This window comes from Meleagris gallopavo, chromosome 1, assembly GCF_905368555.1.
Source record: "Meleagris gallopavo chromosome 1, MGAL_WU_HG_1.1, whole genome shotgun sequence".
Taxonomy (NCBI): domain Eukaryota; kingdom Metazoa; phylum Chordata; class Aves; order Galliformes; family Phasianidae; genus Meleagris; species Meleagris gallopavo.
Genome location: NC_139404.1, coordinates 64046080 through 64062635, shown reverse-complemented (window position 1 = coordinate 64062635; position 16556 = coordinate 64046080). Strand labels below are relative to the sequence as shown.

Sequence of the window (16556 nt, the reverse complement as noted above, 5' to 3'; positions counted from 1 at the left end):
CAAGTTCAGTTATACAAGGTCATGTAAAAAAAGAAGTGACAAAAACATTAACAGAAGCTACATATCCTGATTCAGTGCTTGAACTACAGGCACAAGAAACAGTCCATAGAAAACAGTTGCTTCTGATGTTGCCTGATGAGAATGGACAATCAGAGAATCACTCCTCACAATTAGAATAGCCCCTAGGCATTAATCATCACTTTGAAAATCTAAGCTCCAGGAAGGTGTGAAGAGAGTCTGTAGAAAAATATTATGTAGCTAAACAAATGTGGTCTGATGTGACATTAATTGTCATAAAAAAAGAAGAAAAGAGCTTTGAGTGTTTGGTTTGAGGATGTTCTTTTCTTCCTCCTTTTCTGCTTTTATGGGTCGTTTTATCAGAACAATAGATTTTTTTACACTTTGCTTTCAAATCAGTGGAAAAGATGGTTGTTTTTTTTTTTTTTTGAGTAATAATAATCTTGATCCTCCTGAGAAAAACATAGAAATAAAATAAAATTGCAGTCTGAAGAGAAGCACTATAAAAATCTTCATTCGCTCTTCCATATACATCCAAATTATATAAAACACTAGTTGGATATTATTTGTTTATGGCTGAACTAGATTGCCAGCAATAAGGCTATGCTGGGAAAACTACTTAAAAATGCATTCTAATAGTTATTTCTTTCAGAAACAAGAAGATACCGATCCACCTACCTACAAAATCTAATACTAGGAAATGCTCAGAGATTGAAAAGCCATCTCTTTGTCCTGAAATGGCTCAGCAAGTCAAAAACTTTAAAACATTTCTTCAGAACAAAACCAAGACTTTAAAACTTCTCAAACTTAGAACAGCTCATACTGGAATAAATCCAGGTGGTTAGGACATTTGTCTAGATGGCAAGTTCTCCCACTTGAGGTTAAAGCAGGAATGTCATAAAAAAGTGACTGTGCCACAATATTTTGCTGTGTCTCCCTTTTTCCACTGGGAGAAATATATGATCTGCTGTGAAATAAATTATTCAAGCTTTCTAGAATATCTAGAATGGTTTTCTTAGATTCCTCCAAAACAGAGAATTGTTTAAACCATTGGTTATCTGTTTGTAAATGTCAACAGATAAGAGAGGCAACAGTGCAGAGGGGGAAAGGGAAAGGGAAAGGAAAAGGGAAAAAGAAAAAAAAAGGAAAAAGGAAGAAGGAAAAAGGAAGATGGAAAAACGAAAAAAGGAAAAAGAAGAAGGAAGAAAGAAGAAATACAAGAAGAGGAGAGGAGAGGAGAGGAGAGGAGAGGAGAGGAGAGGAGAGGAGAGGAGAGGAGAGGAGAGGAGAGGAGAGGAGAGGAGAGGAGAGGAGAGGAGAGGAGAGGAGAGGAGAGGAGAGGAGAGGAGAGGAGAGGAGAGGAGAGGAGAGGAGAGGAGAGGAGAGGAGAGGAGAGGAGAGGAGAGGGAGACAGGGAGAAGAGAGGGGGGAGGGGAAAGGAGAAAGGGGGGGGAAGGGGAAGGGAAGGGAGTGGGAAGGGGAGGGAATAGGAAAAAACATCAATCTCACTTCAGAGATCTCACTGCAGTGAAAGAAGTTAGTGGTACAATTTCTAATGAAAATGAGTATTTTGTCTGTTGCAGTATGAGTGGTTTCACCATTACATTTCATGGAAAATTGTATGGCAAAACCTTGACTTTCACTCAAAACCTTAATTACTGCACAACACCATACCTATAATCATTTCTATTGGCCAGTTTATGCTTTGTAAAGCATTTAGCACTAATAAATTGCAGAGATACTTCTCTGGACATGAGAATAAATTTGGGATGTTAAACCACCTTTGGATTTACATGTCAGAAAATGTTCAGAGGTTTATTTTTGTTAAAATATGAATTTCTGTAAGTGTTGCAGCATGCAACCATTTTTTTTCCTTCCTCAGCTACTATAAATAACCTGAATGAAATACACAGTATATTCAGAAGTATTGCTCTGTTCAAAATTATAATCTTAAATTCAACACTGTCATTTTTTAGAGAATCTCCAACTGCTTTACAAACCTGATCCACTGCCATGTGAGCTAAAAGGGAAAAGTTCAGTCCTACACTGAACTCACTAAATTTATAAGAAATGAAGGGTGACAGTCATTTATAGTTATATTTCCTAAACTTCAGTACTAGAAAAAGTACTAGCTAGCCTTCATTGAAACTACAAACAAATATTTCTGAGGTTAAAAGACAAGAACAGCACACAGAGAATGAATTCAAGAAGCCATTTATTATGAAGTAAAGCAAAAATGAGTGCAGGGACATTAGTGTAAATCTAAAACCCAAAGAACCCCTTCAGATCCACTTACAGACTTTCCCAGTATAAGGTAGAACAAGAGGCACAGATTAAACTAGCAACACATTTCCCCTTCAACAAAGTGCTTGAAATTGCATGGGTCTGAGTCAGGAAACATATCAGGGACCTGATATAGGCCGTGGAACATGTTAAGTTCCCTAGAGAACTCCACAGAAAACACCGTTCATTAAGAAGGGCTGTCATGGGAGGTGGAGAGTTTGTCTCCTGGATCTCAGAATCAGCAAGCAAGGAAATGGGAGAAAAAAATTGCTGCTCCCTTTGCAGACAGGATCTGCACTACACTAAGAGGCCAAGGAGGTGGTGATTTCCTCAGCAACCTCTTTCTTAGGTGAGTTTTCTTAAGGAAAGTGCCAAATTCTCCCCTAAAATGGAGGTGTCAGACTGCAACTACAGGCAAACAGCAAGTTGCTGTGAGATCTGAGGAAAGCAAAGAGAGCCTTTCTGAATGCCTCATTCTTCCTAGTTTAAGCCAGAAGGGAATACAGAGCTGATTATTAAATGTGTGATCTGTTGATAACTGAATAAATACTTTGAAACCTCTTCCGTAAGTGCCATTTGCAGACTTAAGAGATAAAAGTTTGTTTTCCTACAGCAGGTTATACTCATCCGGCTCCACATTGAAAATACAAGAACTATTGGACTGTTCATGTGCCTTACATGTGCTGAAAGTGCTGAAAGTTCTTCCCTTTCAAAAAAAGGCACACATATTTTCACAGGCTGAGGAATTCTAAGGAGTCTGTTAGAAAAGAAAGAAACAATAAATTCTTATGAGTTCTTATCTCTTCCTAATATCCAGGAAGGGGGCTGTAGGCAAGCACTACATTAACTTAATGCAATTTTTGTGCATGTTACTGAGCTTTAGTTTTCATTACAACCATCAACACTGAGCAGAATGAAGATACCATTCATCAGAAAATGTTGTTATTCTTATGATGTGCACTCAGGGAACCAGAGCACAACCATTAAGTCTTCCACTGAATGCACAGTGGATCAAGCTTTCCTAACCACAGCAGGGGATCAATTTATGCCTTTAAAACACAAATTACCTTCCTTATCTTAGCTTGAATACCTTGTAGCATTATGAATGATCTTCATTACACAGCCCTCTTTACACAGAGATTCATGAATATAAAACACTCCGATTAAAGTAACACTGCAGTTCTGTTTTCAGGGAATTCTATACAGGTTTATCTCTGGAGGTAGCCCCATTCACCCAATGGACTTGCAAAAGGGATCATTTCTACCTGCTGTGCCGAAGTACTGTCTCACATAATGCATACAATCCACAATTAGATGATGAAGTGGCATGGTAAAAAGGAGATTCAGCTTTCTGGGGTGAAACGGGGTGAGCATCATGTCACAACTACAAAAAGTCACATATGAGTTAGCTTGAGGGAAAGTACTTAGGCTGAAACAAAACAGCCCAGCTTTCAGAAAAGCTGAAGCTTCGGCTATTTTATGTTTCCTCCTTAACCCACTTGGTAATTACTGTGCACATCTAGCCAAAGTCAGCCATGACATTCCCAGTCACAGAACTGAACATGCCAAGCCCCCATCCAGAGCGGCGTGAGGACTCTTCTGTGCAGTGAGTCATAGCCTGCTGCTGGCTACATCTGCTGCTTCAGTTGTCCCAAAACAACTCTTCTGGCTGCTGGGATCTGATGATCCCATAGGCCCTGCCCAGCGCTGAAGCAAGTGGGAATGAACAGAGTGGATATCACAGATCACAACCTTTGGCCAAAAGGTAATGCTTTCAAGAGAAAGGGGATTCATTCTTTAATAGGTGACAAGGATAAGAAGTATGTTTCCGCCAGCAAGCTTCCAGGGAGCTGCTGTGGTGCAGCAGAGCAGGATTTGAAGTGAGCTAGAGAGAACTAAGAGATTCACGTGAAAAATGAACACAAAAGCCCAGGCTGCCTCTTTTGGTGGGGGCATCTTCATAGTGCCCCCAAGGGTACAAGGGTCAAAATAAAGGGTCAGAATAAATTTTCTTTGCCACAATAAATGAAATAGTCCCACAAAGTCTCAGGCAGAACTATGAAAATGTACCAGCTTAGTGTGGGGAGACGCAAGCCAGCTAGCAAGACAATATTCTTTTAGTGAGTAACAGTGAGAATGAAGGAAGATGTCCGAAGATCAAGCATTAGATCTTCCAGCAAACCTGGCATGTTTGCTAAGTAGATTGTTATGACTTTTGATTTTGGCAGCCAAATTTATATGATGGTTACAGTAAACCAGAGACCTCCCAAGTGCAAGAGCTGAGCAAGAGATCAGATATGAACTGTATTTTATCCTGACATAAGCTTCAACACCAATCAGTTTTGTATGTTCTACTTCCAAGTGCCAAAAATTGTTAACAAGCCAGCAAATCAGGACTCCAACAGCAAGCTCAGCTCTGTATACTGACACAGAGTTTCTAATGTGAAAAATAATTATTCTATCAGAAGTAATCTGTAGACAGCTACCAGTGTTAGGTATTCCTAAACTCAAATTCTTTCTTCTGCTGTTCCAATGGCCGTATCTCCAAAGCTGGTCACCCTTCTCCTCATTCTCTTCTGGACCAGCCTGCATGAGAAGCACAAGTCCTAGCCACATTTAGGCTCCTGTAGGTGTTAGGAAGACAGCTGGGCAGGCTGTGCCCAGTAACAGTTAGCACTGGTCAGCTGAAGGACTAAGTGTCAGCATGGAGGTGCTTACTCAAAATAGGCAGTCAGAAGGTTGATGCTAGCACTATATGGTTTCTGTAGCAGAAATGTTAGAGGAGAACAAGCAATGCTGTAAGTGGCTTATAAACCTCTGAAAACTATGGAGTAGGAAGCTGTCATATTAGAAAATTCTCTGAGTGTCATTTCTATTGAAGAATTATGCTCCAGTAGTCTTAATTTATGTCATTGATAACATCAATTAACACTGTTATAATAAAAAATAAGTTGACTTATGATAATAAAGAAGAAGTAGACAAAAACCTGTCACATTTCACTTTTTTGTCACGTACCTGAGTACCAGCTGGCTTGAAAGACAAGACTACTCTTGCTCTTTCTAGTATGTGTTTTGTTCTTAATCTCTTTGTAAATGATAAACCATATCTGAAAAAACAAATCCACCAAAACTGTCATTAAAGGAAAAACTGAATTCTTAGCAAGAATCAATTATTAACCTCTTTCAAGGAGAGGCAAATTATTATTAATTATCTTTCCCTCATCCTCTAGAATACAGCATCATAGAAATTATGTACTAAATCAACCAAAAGTTTTATCTGTTTGGAGGAAGAAGAGAAGAAGAAATATATTATGCATGCCTCAAAAATCTGAAGCTGCCATGTGTAATAAATCACAGCATTTCTGAAATCAACTACTATTGTTTCAAACATACCACCATTCTCCTTTCTGTGATGAGAAATGTACTTGTACTTTGTATTTTCACAGCTGAACGAGTGTCTTGGGGGCATGTACAACTTTCCTATTTATTTATTTACATTTTAACAACAACAAAAATTTATAATCTTACAGAACAATGACTCGACTTTAGGTCTCTGCGAAGGGATTACATTTTTACTGGCCTTAAAATCAACTGTTTGCTTACAAAGAGAAAAAGGAAAGGAAAGGAAAGGAAAGGAAAGGAAAGGAAAGGAAAGGAAAGGAAAGGAAAGGAAAGGAAAGGAAAGGAAAGGAAAGGAAAGGAAAGGAAAGGAAAGGAAAGGAAAGGAAAGGAAAGGAAAGGAAAGGAAAGGAAAGGAAAGGAAAGGAAAGGAAAGGAAAGGAAAGGAAAGGAAAGGAAAGGAAAGGAAAGAAAAGAAAAGAAAAGAAAAGAAAAGAAAAGAAAAGAAAAGAAAAGAAAAGAAAAGAAAAGAAAAGAAAAGAAAAGAAAAGAAAAGAAAAGAAAAGAAAAGAAAAGAAAAGAAAAGAAAATACAACATGCTTCCAAAGGTTAAAATACTTAAGCAAAATAAAATCAAGTGAGATAGAACATGAACATGCTTAGAGCACCCAGAATTCCCTGATATTCTCCTGGTGCTCTGAGCATTGCTGTTTTGACAGACAGGATGAAGAAAGCTGCATTTACATTTTACTACCAGCAACAAGGCCGGGCATTGCGCCACAATGATCATACATACTGACCCAAGAAGCAGCTTCCCATTGACTTGAGAAAGACCAGAATCTTTTTCCTTGGTTAAATCCACAAACAGTATATCCTCAAAGAGCATACATCTGCCATTGGGGCAAGTAGGCATATAAGAGAAACAAAGAAACTGCAAATAAAGAGAACACAGTGTTTGGATGTAAGTCCAAAATCTGTTCAGAACTGACAGTGGAGTGAGATCTACAGCTTGTTCTCCTTCCCACAAAAAGTGAATAAATCAACTCCAGTACTCAGGCAACTAATCCTTTCTCCTCCCAGGAACCCTTTCACAGTATTCACACTTCTGTGGTCACTGTGCATCATTAGCTTTCCTTTCCTTCTCTCTCATTTCATCTAGTGCCAGACTCTTTCCTCCATATCTTCTGGTGTAACTGAGTAGCTTGCATCCATCTTCTGACTTATCATTTGACTACTACATGTCTCATCGCTCTGTGCAGAACTCTAGACAACCCTGGCAAATAAAAAACTTGAAGCAGAAACTTGAGCTCTGTGGAGGTCTGTTTGTTTTGGCTGTTGCTGTAGTTTTTATTAATAAATGCCTCCTGGTAGACTAGACTCTATTTATCATGACATATGTTATCTAGCTTATGTTCTTATACAGTATTTATTATAAAATTTAGGGTGTGCATAAAACTATTTCTCCCTCTCTTCCCAGGCAGCGAGGAGGGTGGTTATGTTATTCTAATGAGTATGATGGCCTTATGTTATGATTGGGAAGCTTTGGTTAAAGAAGTGATTTCTGTATTTTATTTTGAAAATGCGAAATCTGTGGTTGCTGTGGTCCATTCCCTTTGGGGAAGGATTTCTAATCTATCTACGCATTAATAATTCTCCAAGTTCTTTTTTGCTCAGCTCTCCCATTTGTGTATTTTTCCCAGGCTTCTTCAGCTACTTCTCTTTCCAGTGCTGGCTATCTGGTTGGTTTAATGCTCACTTTCACATACAAAATGCTAAAATCAAGAAGGATGCTGGATTAACACGGCCAAAAAAAGAAATATCCATCTCCATATTTCCTCCTTCCATACTGTGACTGAATGCTAACTCTTGAAAAGATTCTGGTTACATTTGCAATGAAATTTTGGGAGAAAACATGAACATAATCTGATTGCGGGGCATGCAAAATTCAAATTAGCATCAGAAAGGGGAGCCAAATACTATGGTAGTTTTCAAATAAAGCTTCTGTTTCTAAGAACAAAGATCCTTTATACCTCAGCAGGATACACCTCTTAGATGAGGTCTGATCTCTTGGAAAGGCATGCAAAGTTCTGGGGCACTGAAGTCAGGTTGTGTCAAGCAGACACCTGAGCTGGTCAATGTAAAGCCTGACTTCTTGCACAACTTTGTCTCTACTGGTTAAAACAGGTGAAAAGCACAAATACATCTAATGATTGTCTAATGTTACTAACAGTACCCTAACAAAAATGGAACAAGAATGAACTTCAGTCTCATAAAGATCTCTCTTTGGAGGATTCCAAGGCCTAGATTTGTTTAGAATGGACAAAGTTTGTAGGCATTGTGTATAGACCACATTATTTCTTTTCTTAACATGAAGCTGTACATCTTATTTTCCCTTCTGAAAAGAGCTTTAAAGTATTGTGCAAAATTTTGTCTTGAGGAAGGTCAGAGCTATTATGCTGAGCCAGCTTGATAATTTTAGTGTTTGCTGAATCGCTTCACAGGTCCTTACATTCACAGTGATTTATATAAAGTGTTCTGTTTTGTATCTCTCACAAACTGTTTTAACACTGCACTAGGTAAACAGAATGTCATCAGATTTCCAGTCCTTCCTGGGTAATTTTTCCCAGTTATGTAAATGTTTATCTTAATTCTACTTCTTCCTTTGCACTTTTGCAAAATGTTTTTGCTCCTTCTCTGTGCTGAGCCAGTGTGATAACTGCTATGCAGAATTGAGACGAAAGAATACCAGGGCTGGATGCCAAGGAGCGAGACTGCAAGCACCCAGCCAGCAACCTTGTCTTTGAATACTGGTTATCCAAGAAGGCATAAAGCAGTGAGGAGAGTCTGTTTAGCATTATCACCCAAGAGCTCCAAATACACCTAGTGGATCTCTTCAGTGAAGTAATTCAGCAGTCGAGCTCCTTGTGTTTAAGTAGAAAAACTAGCTGCTCCTGTAAATTTATTCACAGGTATGCCAATGCCAGACACGTACATAGGAGCAGAAGTTTAGATTAACAGTTGATTCCACTGATTGTTTTTCCCACCATCTAACCTGTGTTGTACTTGGCATGCAAGCTTCTAGGGAAAGAGAACAGCATGCTAAGTGCTGGCAACAGCATTCATTTGATATGCTTAAATTAATTAATAGAAAACAGCTTGTGTCAACAATGTTTACATTTCTCATCCTTTCACTCTTTAACCACTTGAATTAACTATATTAAAAATGCTTTAAAATCTTCTATGTGTATAAAAATTCAAATACATTTAAGTTGTCATTCTACAAAGTTGTTGATAGGCTGGAAATCATTTCCATATCCAAAGAGCAAAACTAACTCGGAAGAAGACATTGAAACTTCAGTGCAAGCTCCCTCCCAGACAAGTCCTGCTTTCCTTCCAGCTCACAAACATATAAGAAATGGGACCAGATAACTACAGAACTCCACAGATTTCAATGGCTGGAATTTTGAAGATAACCATCTTCTTTCAGCAGACTTTGAAAAATCTCTAAATAAACAATTCAGCTTGTAAGAAGTTGAAACATTAATCCTTCTGCTTGAGAAAAAAAAAAAATCTGCTTGCTTCCACTATGAGCGATCCTCATATCATCCTTTTGTTTGGACATCCATCTGTTACCAGTTTCAAACTTGGTTAGCTACATGCACTTAGCTAAAAAGGTTTGTATTTTAGAAGCACAGATAAGTTCCTCCTTAATTGTTCACACATTCTAGGTTAGGTCTCTAAATCAGGATATGAGAGCCAGAGCTTACTTTGATTTGATAGGATTTCATGGTCTGCTTCTTCAAACATGCTAAGAGTGAACTTATCTCTCGCCAATGACTATATAAGGAGCAAAAAGAAAAAGGAACCAATTACTAAGCCAACGTGCTACAGTTAGCTTGTTTTGATTTAATTTAGTGAATGCCCAAGCCCACTTAATCATCCAAAAAGCAGAGTAGGTATCACAACAGTCAATACTAGCTCATCAGTCAGTAGCTATGAGAGACAATACAGTACTGTATTTATGATTATGTGGGTTTGGAATCAGGGCTTTCTGTCTATGATTTAAGTTAATGTAAAGCAAATGAACTGCTGGATGAATTTAGCATCCCTATGATTTAGTTTACGCAGAGATAAATCAGAAATAACACAAGTGAAGCAGACCCAATTCAGACTGCATGGCTGTATGGGCCAGCAAAACAGGCAGAAAATCCCAGCCAAGAGGCAATGCATATTGTCACAGCCCTCACCGAGGACAACACTACAGATGGACTCACCAACACTGCTCTATGGCAAGGGCTCCTTGTCAGTACAGTCACGCATAAAGAGAATAATTGTAAACCACAATTAGAGAGGACACTTCCATCTGTAGCTTCCCTGCACTTCCTGGCACTCCAGAGTGCTTTTGCAGTCCCACTGTGTTTACTGCTTTGTTTTCCTCTTTCACTAGCAACAACCAGAGAAAATGGGAAATAAAGTATGCAGTTCATCTTCCCAGGTAGAACAATTGGCTGAAGAAGAAATTAAATGTTATTCGTGATCTCCTCCATAAAGACAAGAATAAGTTTTCCTAAAATGCAAGACTGAATCTGTATTTTTCCTCCTGCAGATGCAAGTGGCTGCCTTGTTTTCACTGTAATTCAGACTTTGGCTAGAGGAGAAATGGCAAGAAGAACTGGCAAGGACAAGGACAGGGACAAAGAAGGAAACAGATTTAATTTCACACCAGATCAATTCCACAAAGTGTAGAAACAGTAAAGAAAACATGAACAGTGTTTCCACTGAGCATGATATGGAAATTTTTGGACTGTTTCTTAGAGGAAAAAATATCCAAAATGTTTCTAGGACTGAGCAGAACAAGTTCACTGAAAGTTGATGGGACTATTTTTCTTAAACTCCCTGGGCACTTGAGAAAAATTCTTACAGTCTGCACATTTTCTATTTGTTGACAAAATGAAACAGCTGCTTCTAAATAACAAGAATACACTCATACATAAAAATAAATTAAAAAAAAAAAAAGTGGAAGAAGAAAAAAAAAAAGAAAGAAAGAGGTAACTGAGTTTTCAATCTCATTCTGCTTCATTTGTATCTTGCATAGTCACTGACTTCCCAAAAAAAGGAGGTTAATCTCCCTGCTCTGTCCAATACCACTCTGATGTCTAGTATTCGTGGGCACAAGGGTGCAAGGTAATTTGAAAGTGTTTGAAAATGACAAGAGCTGAGAGCTAGGTCTGGGGGCAGAACTTGCTTTTCTTTCTCTCATAGATGCATTGAGGGCTTACTTGCTTGTACCAGGATAGGCTCTTATACCCCTTACATAGTCTGCAGTTTCTGTACTTACATCACTCATGCCTCTATGCCATAGTGGACCTATGAAGAGTGTGTCAAAAGCCCTCAGTGAAAAGCAGACATCACAGCCAATAGGGAGCCCCTCCAGCTATGGGAAGTAAAGGCAGAATGGAGATGATTCAGCCATGCAGCAATGAAATCTCTTCTGGAGCTATAGAGAAGGAAAGAAGATATGAAAAATATCATGTCAGAGGGGTGAATTTGAAAAAAAGAAATTCTGCACATACTGAAGTATGATATTGAGCCTTCTGATCGAAGTTAAGCCTCCTGATCTAGGGTAGAAGGCTACTGCCTCCTCAAAGGGAAGTAGTTTTGCAATGTTTTACATATGAAAGAAAAATTGATGAATTTCACTTGGGTTTACACGCACAAAAAGCGTGAATGAAATACATTTTTCTGCTGAGTAGTCCCATATCTACCCTAGATTATGCCAAAACAAAAGACCATGATCCTATCTCCCAACATTCCTCCAGCAGAGGGTATTCACAATGTTTGAGGAAATATTTGTTTGTTTATGGAATAGTCAGAAACAGGATAAAACCCAAGCACATCATCTCCAACTTCCACCATTTTCATTTGTAACAATTCCAGAGAAGAATCTTTAACCAACCAGAATGACATTCAGAAGGAAGAAGTTTGACCACCAAAGTTGCTTCACATTATTCACTGTATTTTCCCCCAACAAAATCAGAAGGATTAACAACACCACACCTTTCCCACAAAATCAGCGGCCTAAAATCAGTGCAATGCAGAAACAGTCCAGTCTACTTTAGGGATGGGACAGAGAGTAGAAATGCTCATCTAGAACTCTTACTCAAGTGGTTGACACTTAAAACACATTTTAAGTCTGAGGTGTTTATTCCCTAAAATGGATGAGCTGATGTGCTTGTGGAATGAGTGCTTTCATTGCAATAGTTTGTTCATTGAGATTATTGTCCCTATCTGCATATGAAGGGAAAGCAATACAAACAAACAAAAAACAAAGCAAGACACCTTAAAATGGATACATGCTATGTTTCATTTCAATATATCAGGTTTTAGAACTGAAGCAGATTAAGTCATTAACTATTGTCTTTCATTATCTGGTTTTGTTTTGTTTTTTTAAATAAGCTACATGCTTCCTGTCATTAAACAGCCTAATCACTGAATATTCAAAATGTTTTTGACACTGTAAAAAGGTCAGATTTACCTTCAGTTTTAGAGGGAAAAGTGAGTCTTGAATGGATTCTTAACAAATTGTAGCAAGCACGAAAAATTAGCCAGACTTCAAACAAATGTAAAAAAAAGGTATACACCAAACCTACATTTTGTTACCAGTTTCCGGCCTAAAATGAACCTCTTGCCCCTGAACTTCTTGCTCTTTCATTTCCTGATGTGGGCAGCCTACTGAAAAACTACTCAGCATGTCAGATCTACACTAATTCTGGCAGTGTAAATCGCCCATGCACACAGGTTCACTAGCAGCTGACTTCCTCAGGCAGCAAGGGATCTCTGCAGTAGCTTGGTACCTCTTTTCCTTTGGTTCCCTGTCTGAAAGAGATTGAGGGAATATGACCAGAGCATGACCAGAGATGCTCTACTACAGCTATTCCTGGTGATGGTATTGGCCTCTCAAGGCCCTAGGAAGTGTAATATAATGCAGTTCTAAATGTATGTCCCTGTCTGGACATAGGGAAAGTTTTTATGTCTGCTGCTGTGCTTTCAGCTCCGTTTCCTGGGGCAGAAGAAAGGGAAGGGGGAGGGAGAAATAGTGACTAGAAAGCTAATTTGATTTAACCTGAAGCAGATGGAAAGCATGGATCTCCCACTGGCATGTTTAAAGACTGATTCTTAATAGGATCCCTTTGCTTCGAATGGGAGTTTCAGTGGAGCCTCTGTAATCCATCTCTACAATCCACTTCTCTCCCATTTTGCTACTTCTGTTTCAGAATTAGTCCACACATAAGAAACAAGAGGAGACACAAATCCAGAAACTCAAAGAGGGTGAGGTAGTCATACAATCACTTAATCATAAAATAGCTTGGAGTGGATTGGAAAGGACCTTAAAGCTTATTCAGTTTCAACACCCTCCCACGGATAGGACTGCCACCCACCAGCTCAGGCTGCCCAGGGCTCCATCAAGCTTGGCCTTGAACACCTCCAGGAATGGGGCATCCACAGCTTCCCTGGGCAGCAGTGTCAGTGCCTCAAAACCCTCTGAGGGAAAAATTTCCTCCTAACATCTAATTTAAATCTCTCCTTTTTAGTTTAAGCCATTCTCACCTGTTCTGTTACTATCTGCCTGCGTACAGTGACACCAGCCAAATGAAACTGTATGCGTTCTACAAGATCAACAAAAATACATGATTCAATTTATCTACCCATAGCTCTAAGTACAGAAACTTCAAATTCAAGACGAAGAAACTGTCTATCAATGTAATGCTACCTGAGAGTGTTAATTATAAGAAAACATTACTTATAACTAAAGGCATTTATTCACTCAACACTTACACTGTTTAAGTCAACAGGTTGAAGATAAGATGAGATTTGTAGAATCCCCAAAGAAAGACAGCTACATGCTAGGAATTTCCATCAAATTGTCCCTGACCAGGCTCTGGAACTCAAACATTCATAACTTAATATGACAAGGTGGTACGTGCCAGACTTTATACAGCACTAGACAGAATCTATAGACATTTGGTTAATAACATAATGAAGCTTGAAATTTATTGCAATTTTAATATTGAAGGATTTAAAAAGCAATTAAACTGCTTTAAAATAGCAGAGAGTTTATGGGAATGCAATATGGATTGGAACAAACAGGCCTAAATCAACACTGGTTTGGAAGTCTAGTAAGGACTAGAACTATGGGAGGTAATTCAGGAACAGATGCATCAAATTAATTCCAGTAATACTGGAGTGTTAAAAATGGCAACAGAAGCCAGCTTTGTTCAATAGAATGGAAAACTAATCATCCATTCTCTCTCCTTCTGCCCCCAAGGGGCTGGATTTTCCCGTCACAGCCATTCATTGGTGGCAGCAGATGCACCAAAACGTCTGGCACAAAGAAACTGAAGACAAATATAAAACATACAGGGGAAAAAAAGAAGAATTAAAAAAGAGACCCCAAGTGTTTGTAATGCAGAGGCAAAGTTGTTCCATGTTTTACACTGAGATCTTGAAACAGGTAATACACTTGAAATACTGAAGAAATGGTCAGAGCCTTACAGCTAAAACATGGTAGAGATCACAAAAGGAGCACTTCTGAAACTAGCACTGATTCAACTTACTTAAACACGTTGTATTTTAGTCACTGTGCACTCCCCATCCCCAAAACTAATTCTGCAGATGTCAGTCCACAATTTTAATCTCCCTGCTATGCTCAGCTCTCACAGGCTGTGTTTTAGTGCAGCCACGGATCCCTCTTCTGGGCACTTCATATGAGTAAAGTTATGATTTGGGTAGTGTGGAGATGGAGATTGCTAATGACTGGAGTCTTCAACAGTGGTTTTCATCTAAAGGTCTTCAGTTCCTCCTTACACCTATTTGCAAGCTACACTGATATTGCTTCCCTGGTTATTTCTTCACCCCACAGCAGCTAGTGTGTGGAGCCCAAGAACAGAACTACAGCAGTTTAGGAAAAAATGAAAAAGGGCTGTCTCGGAGGCTGTGCAGAAAGCACTCCAGTTGCTCATAGCAATTTCTGGTCACAACTGGAAATGGATGAGTAAGTTACAATTTGTTCAGCAAATTTATCACTTTTCTCAAGAATTGTCTGTGAACAGACTGTGACTTTTATTAATTTGTCTTCAGTTGGCAAGGATGCACCAAATATTTTATGTGAATGAATCCTGGCCAATGGATTGCTCACAGACTTATGTCTGTTCTAATTGCTTCAATATTCCCACTTTGACATTCAAGCTGAGAAGGCTTAGATCAAGCCCTGCTTATAACAGATATGGTTTCATTCCTAAAGTAATGAGAAATTTACCTTTTAGACAGAAGATAGCCATAGAAATCTTCCCTTCATTTAAAACAAAGCATAGCAAATCGGAAACAGATCTCTGGCACTGAGAGAAAGGCAGGGAGGAAATAGAGAAAATATTGATTAATGAGATTTATTTGTGCTGCGGATGGTGATCAAAGGGGAGCAAATGCAATGCATAGCGCTCACCATTGCTTTTAAAACCAAAATTCCTTTGATGTTCAGCACAGTATCCGGCCATTATGGGAAGTAAAAGAAAAAGCCACGAGAACATTATTAATAATGGTTTAAATTGAGCAGCTTCAGGCATCAAGCACATAGTACCAATGTTCTGGCTTTCAAATGACCAGCTGATGAATAATTATTATAAATTACATATGCTTAGCCAGTATTTACTGGATTTTAGTATACAAAATCTTCTGATGCAAACAGTACTACACTTTCCATATAGAGAGCTTGCACACTTGTGGATTTGATAAGCAGTTAAGCACAAAGAAAAAAACCTCAGGAACAAAGCAAAGGCTACAGAAAGCAGAGTGGGTGTGGGGACCATCCCCAGCAGTGCCAGTGAAGCTCCAGCACAACCAGCAAAGCAGCAGAAACATCACACACCTGTGCACAGATGAAGCATTTACAACCTTGCACCCTTCTCTCCGAATCCCTCCTCACACATCTCAGCCGACCACTTCTTTCCCCATTTGATCTGACTGGAGGTTGGCTACCCCAGGGAGGCTGCTCAGCCTCCAGCAGCCAACCCCAGCCTCACTGATGTCATCCAAGGCATCCAGATGCAGCCAGTGCTGATGAGAACCCTGCCCCTCAGCTCAGGAAGAGTTATCCCTCCAACTTTTCCGCTCTTTGCACCTCTTTTAAAGTTTTCTTTGCAGGCATAGTCAACTGGAAGCTCCTTATCAGCTCAGACAGAATGAAATTCTGATGAGGCTTGTCCAGGGCAAGACCATTCCTTGCCATTGGAAGAGATAGAGAGCCAAAGTATGTCTCCAGTGGGTCGGGCTGGCAGAGCCTACTGCCACGCAGGAGGAGGATGGGGTATCAGCTTTGGCTAGAAGTTCCCATCTGTCTTCTCTCAGTCTCCCCTGACACCAGCAGAGCAACTCTGACAGCCTCACACAGCCTTCAGCCAACCTCACCTGCAGCCCCTGTTCAAAAGCTGAATGTTCATGCTCCGGCTCTACAAGACCTTGCACACATAGGAATTTCTCACTGCAGCATTATCACTCATGAGGCTATCATAAAAGTTCTGCCAGTTATTAAAGGATATAAAATACACATAATTACTTTGGAAGATGCTACAGATCAGCATAATCTCCTTTTTCTTTTCTTTTTTTTAAAGCTGCCTGCCAAACATCCAAAAATGCAGAAATCTGACACGTTTGATAACTTTCAGAAGGAGGAATTTTTGAGGAATGTGAAAGGTTACAGAAACTGAATTTTAAATACTCCATATTTGAACAGACTTATATCTTGAAAACACAGTGCATAATGAAAAAAAAAAGTTTTCAAGATTTACAAGTATATTTTCCTGCCTTAAATATTACATGATTACTCCTTTAGTTTTGCTTCAACTGCTGTTAATCACAAATAA

The 16556-nt window shown here is 39.1% G+C and overlaps 1 protein-coding gene across 2 annotated transcripts in view; it reads right to left on the bottom strand.

Annotated features, from left to right (window-relative positions):
* Positions 1–16556, bottom strand: part of LOC104911682 (uncharacterized) — a 71288-nt gene that overhangs the window by 13993 nt on the left and 40739 nt on the right. The window contains exons 5-8 of one of the 2 annotated variants that reach the window (XM_085231244.1): positions 10979–11137; positions 6441–6571; positions 5318–5408; positions 1968–3058 (exon numbers count right to left, since the gene is read on the bottom strand). In XM_085231244.1, the coding sequence (XP_085087370.1) occupies positions 3050–3058; positions 5318–5408; positions 6441–6571; positions 10979–10987 (240 nt within the window). In that variant the 5' untranslated portion in view covers positions 10988–11137 and the 3' untranslated portion in view covers positions 1968–3049. Of the gene's footprint in view, positions 1–1967; positions 3059–5317; positions 5409–6440; positions 6572–10978; positions 11138–16556 lie in introns of those variants that run through there. The other variant, XM_085231236.1, reaches the window with a different exon arrangement.